Genomic DNA, 6000 nt, shown 5'->3' on the forward strand with positions numbered 1-6000 from the left:
AAAATGGGCTTGAATATATATAAAAAGTATTATGTTGCATACAGTTTGTCTACAGATATGCAGTAAGTTTAAAACATTCAAAACAGAATTATTTAAATTGTGCCTTCAACTTTTTAATACTTAACTTTTTACAAATTCTAGTGACTAGAATTAACCAACAACTTTTAAACAAGTACTGAAGCATGAAATTGCAGCTCAGAAAAGTATAATTGTGCGGTCCAAATAAAACAGTAAAATGAAGTAAAATGGGTATTGGTTATAATATGCAAGAATCAGAAATACAGGCTTTGTTTACATGTAGTCCCCATACAGTGGTGGTATGGACCCCGGGAGAATTTGTTGTACATAGATCAGCGCCATATTATTAGAAAAATAATAAGCTAAACAAACCGAATAAAAAAATAGGAAGGTGGTAAGGTAATTAATTAAAACACAAAGAAAGCTTATCACCTTCCTCAGCAGGAGACAGGTACCCCTGTTCAGTGTTCATTGATGCATATCTAAATATAGCAGAAGTGGCAGTTAGTGAAATACAGGCAAATGTAAACAAGATACCTTTGCTTGTCCACCAGACAGAGAACGTGAATGTTATAAAATGCCCCCCCACCCCGAGCTGTCTCACATACTCGTCACAAACACTGCAGCATATAAACCCTTTGAATGAGTCTGCAACCGACAAGAAACAACTACAGCATGTCTCAATTAACTCTAGGAAATGGCAACAAATCATTTTTGGAAACAAATCAAAGAGATTAATAAAAACAGTTTTTAGAATAACAGTCTACTGTAAAATGCTTTATCAGTACTGCCGTCCAACACATTATAAACAATTATGCTGAAAACAAACAGTCTTTAAATACAAGCACATTTTAAAATTAAATGTTCTTAAAATTAGGGTAAAAAAGCACCTGCCTTTAAAAATGCTACTGCTTAGTTCTGAGTCAAGTTGTCTCCCTAAAATAATGACCAGCAGAAAATGCATGGTTTACTCTACTTTTCCTTCACAGACAAGCACTGAACATCACATCACAACACCCAGCAAAGTGAGAAAATTATATATTTACCTTGAGGTTACACAATAGTGAGGACAAAAAAACTAAACAAAACAAAATAGCAATTACAAGAGCACTGTCTCCAACTGAATAATCTATATATGCACCTTTATTGTGCATCCTCAGTTATGCCAGTGTCTGACAAGTCTGATACCAGTCTCTCTCTCTCTCTCTCTCTCTCTCTCTCTCTCTCTCTCTCTCTCTCTCTCTCTCTCTCTCTCTCTCTCTCTCTCTCTCTCTCTCTTACTCTCTCTCTCTCTCTCTCTCTCTCTCTCTCTCTATCTCTCTCTCTCTCTCTCTCCCCCCCTGCCTTCCATCTTGAGAGCAACCTCCAGAACGAACTGTTACAACCAGACACACAAGCAAAAGCACAACACCAGAAGAGAAGAAAAGGGAAAAAACCCACCAGCTTTAATTTCAGTCTTCTAATAAACTTTTTTCACCTGCACGTCTTCTCTTTATCTCAAAGCTCACAGTGGAGTTCACCACTCATCTGTATGCTAATTATTGTACTGCACGAAAGGATAGAGAGAGAGAGAGAGAGAGAGAGAGTGAGAGAGAGAGAGAGAGAGAGAAAAAGAAGCGATAATAGTTCCAAGCAAGCAACCAATAGGCCTGAATGCAATACAAAAATGAACAGGGGCGACACCAATAAAATGAGAGCACAGACGAATGCAAAAGCATTGCTATGGCTGCTGAAGGTAGTTGCAGACAGAGAGGCGAGGGGCTGTATACAGAATGCATGAAGCATGAGCTCCCTCCGAGACCAGAGCACTGCAGCAGAACAAAATCAACCAGCGCACTGCTGACTTACCCTTTCTAAGCTTGCATCCTCAACTGGCACCACACACATCCATGGACTGAGTGGAGTGTTAATGTTCAAGCTGTGCACAATTTAATTCTGTATTGCAAATGGGACGAGATGGGCTAGGCATGCGTTTCACTCCTGTGCTGTGCTTCTTTGGAGTTTTTTGCTTTGGTATCCCATGACTGTAGTTTTTTGTTTTGTGTTGTTATTTTCCATAGCTGTACACATTATGATGTAATATGTAATAGTTCCCACAGGCCCTTGGATATCTGGAGCAATGCCCATGTATTGGGTGGAGTCAATGCTGTGTTTAATGTAGTGTCTGGAGATCCTAAAACCTAACAACAAAGGTTGTACATTTCTCATTTCTTATCAGTTTGTCAGTTAATTCATGTCTGGGTTGTTTTTATTTTAAAAAATGTTTTTGAATTACTATTTTGTACTGTGAACTATAAAGACAATGTAAGAATTTGAAGTTTAAAGATTTCAAATATGCAAATTAGCCCATCAGCAAATTAGAGAAACTTGAAAATGAGAAAATATTATGCATTGTCCTACAATGTATGTATTATATTACATATTTAAAAAAAAACAGAAATATAGTCTGCTTTTCAATATAACTTATCTTAGCCTGCCACTGTATACTAAACAGAGATAGACACTAGTATAGTAGTATGGTCTCCAGATTTTTGTTTTTTGGTTGTTATTTATTAAATGATTAACACATTCAGAAGAGCATTTGCCAATGGTTTACCCTTCAACAACAGCAGCTTTTATGTCATATTGAGGTAATACAGATGATAATCTATGATTAAATATACCCGTAGTCAAGCAATATCTGTAGGATAAAACCGTATATTGGTTCTTTAAAAACTGCCTGGAATAGCATATAATTCATGCATATAAATATTAATTAAAACAGACTTTGAAAAAATATTCTTTAGTCAGGCTTTTGAAAATATATAATAATATAATATATATATATATATATATATATACACAATAAAATACATTACCTAAGAAAACTAAATATGGTATTTGCTTGTATTTAATGTATAATATTGTATTATTTGATTTTAGCTTGCACTGTACTTAAACTGTGCACAAAACTTACTGAACAAAACTATTCCAAATCTAATTTATTGAAATACCCTTACATATCACTTGTCTGTATTCAGTACAACACAATGGTGTATTAGGAAAAAAAATAGCACACTAACAATATATTCATCAAATTATATAAGATTATCTTCTTCTCAAATAATTTGCCAAAATTGCAAGCTTAATAAATACACAAAGATGTGGAACATTTGATGATTGACACCTCTGGTATAAATATTAAATATCAGTAATTTCAATGTAATATACATATTTAAAACAAGGTTTGTTGTACTCTAAAACATTTCATTTTCTAATTCTTTATTTCATTTAAAAACATAATAATATGGTTTTCAATTAAAAAAAAACTGATTGCAGAAATCTGATCGGAAAAAATGGTTCCAAAGTAATATCAATTTTTACAATCAGCACCAGTAAAAGTTCTTTCTAGTGGTGCAAATGGACCATACTTTCCACAGACACAATGAATCAGTGCCAGAGAACACATGCGTAATTGTCAGAAGAAAGTGCTCCTTGTACTGTTACCCTAGTGTCCAGCTTTATTAACCCATTAAGTAACACATTCATTTTTCTATGAATAAATCAGAACACAAGCTGTATTTATGTAATCTGATAAGTCTGTCATTTTGGCATTGCATGTACACTAGCAGGTAGTCCGCCAGTGCTCAATGTAATTGCTTTCAGCAGTGGACAGCTCCTAGTGCTGAATGGGAAAGTGAGGCAACCCAAGACACTGTGGTAACTAATTAAGCTTATAAGAAATCACAGCCAATGGACTGAAGTGGCAAGCCCATAGACCGGATAGCATAATGGCAGCTGGCTACAAATCCTTCTATAATCACACTAATGAGATTAATCAGTGAATTAGCAGCAGTCAAATGTCAGAGTGGTAGGGAGAAACCCGAGCTTGGTAATTATCGTTCGCAAATTTGGCTAAATCATCTCTGGTATCTAAAATTCATTGGATGTCCATAGTTTTGTTGTTTAATATGACATCATCATAAAAAACAAATCAGTAATGACCCAATGAAGTCCAGTAAAGTGGGACAAAATGTAAAGTAAGATATAAAACATTCCCAAAAGCAATCAAAAATAATAGTTACTATTGTTCTTAAAGATGATTTCAAACAAGGTTATGCACAAAACATACCTACCTGTTAGGCTTCACTCAGTAATATACTGCATGTATACTGTTCCCCCATAAAGGTCTGACATAACTACTGTTAACAAAGTAGAAGAGAAATACATCAGATATCCACCTACAGTTCCTATCAGCTACCCTACATGCAGCTGCATTTTTAAAGATGAGCCCAAACATACCTATTCACACAATTTCAAGACACTTCATTATTTCAGTTCAGTTCAATTGATTTTTTTTAGCAGAGATGAACCATCAAACTCAGAAAATGCAGGTAATACATAATATTATCTTATATGTCTATTATTATCTTAAAGTCGGTATTGGGGAAAAAAAAAGTTTAATTTCTCTATGAACTGTTTTTATTTTAGTTTCCCCATAAACTGCTTTATTTTATTATCTAGACATTTGTAACATTCGTGTTAAAGTTTTTTTTGTTTTTTTTTTACAATGTATCAAGGCAACTTTTACCATCTTTTAAATATTTGCAGAAACTCCTAATAACTAAAAGTCCTCCACACTCTGAAGTTAATCCAGAAAGCTGTGCAACTTAAGATGCAAGGTGATTTAAGAGCATTGTTCAAAAACCAGCACTGAAACAAAAAACAGGACAGACTTTATCCAGAGTTTAAAAAATGCAAACTGCAACATCACACTTCGACAAGCATCAAGCTTTGTGCTATAGTTTGGGCATTTGCAATAATAAATCAGGTTAATTTGGCTAAAGAAACAGCACATCCTGACTTGACCAGCACAGCAGCACATCCCCACTACAACGTTATAACTTTCCAATAGTAAATAAAGCAAATATAACGGCACTCACATCATCATAGAGAACACTGCAGATCCCACACAGTAAAAAAGGAGATACTGTTAAGAAAATGCTTACATATAGAATAAAAAAAATAACTTGCACCCACCAAAACTGAGATAAAATCGAGGGCTTCAAGCAGACTATGTAGTAAACACCTTTCTCTTCGCTATGCGGAGGCTGAGGGGGAAAATGTCTCCCTGGCTGGAATGACAAATGCAGCACGATAGGCTAGCAGGCCTAAGGGATCTGTTTTACTTCCACATACATCCTCTAACACACGCACTCCCACTCATCCTCTCCATACGATTTTTTTCCTCCACTTCTTTTTTTTTTATCACCAGCTCCAAATCCCTGGCATATGACCTTCTGTTAAATAGATACAAAAAATGCTTATCAGTCATGCAAATGAGCCTGAATTCATTTTCCACAACAGATGGCCTCATAGATAATGATGATGGAAGAGAGAAAATTAAATGTCTCTTGCACGGTGGTCATGGCAACGGAGAGCAGAATAATATCAATAATAAGTGCACTGCATAATAAGGTTGTCAGTTCTGCAAATCAAAGTCTCCAGCTAAATCAGGTAGTGCTGTCTGTTTAATAAGTATGTAATTGAAGCTTTTTCACTATTATTAGTGGTAATGCGTTTCCCACTGAAAAACAGAAATGCATTTTTTTCAACCTCTTATTTCTTTCTTTATGTATATAGCTCACTTTGCTAATAGATGTTTTTTTGTGGAGGGGGTAAAGCATTCCTCTGTTTTGATCAGGGTATGCGGTACTCTCCCTCCGTGATAAGAAATACTGCATTGATGCAATAGTAGCACGCCTCAGGCGTCCAAGCTGCCTCCCAGGGGGCCCTCCTGCGAAGTGAATTAGCAGCCGTCCTGATCAAACTGATTCAAATGAAAATGGCAAGGCATACGTCTGGGTGGAACTACAGCGCTTTCTCTGTCTGCCGTGGAACAGTGCTCTCAATATAGTCTTGCTAATAATGTCTTGATAGGTTTTCTGGGAGACAGGGATTTCGCAGTGCTGCGACTGTATTTATTTTACCATTTGTTTAATA

General features: G+C 35.7%; 1 protein-coding gene across 19 annotated transcripts in view; it reads right to left on the minus strand.

The window, feature by feature from the left end:
- Nucleotides 1–5224, minus strand: part of LOC117403113 (myelin transcription factor 1-like protein) — a 102471-nt gene extending 97247 nt beyond the window's left edge. For 8 of the 19 annotated variants that reach the window (XM_059023609.1, XM_059023590.1, XM_059023591.1 and 5 more), the window contains exon 1: nucleotides 1065–1222. In XM_059023609.1, coding sequence (XP_058879592.1) covers nucleotides 1065–1172 — 108 coding nt within the window. In that variant the 5' untranslated portion in view covers nucleotides 1173–1222. The other 11 variants (XM_059023607.1, XM_059023606.1, XM_059023598.1 and 8 more) reach the window with 8 other exon arrangements.
- Nucleotides 5225–6000: the final 776 nt, after the last annotated feature.

This window comes from Acipenser ruthenus, chromosome 5 (genome assembly GCF_902713425.1).
Source record: "Acipenser ruthenus chromosome 5, fAciRut3.2 maternal haplotype, whole genome shotgun sequence".
Lineage (NCBI taxonomy): Eukaryota > Metazoa > Chordata > Actinopteri > Acipenseriformes > Acipenseridae > Acipenser > Acipenser ruthenus.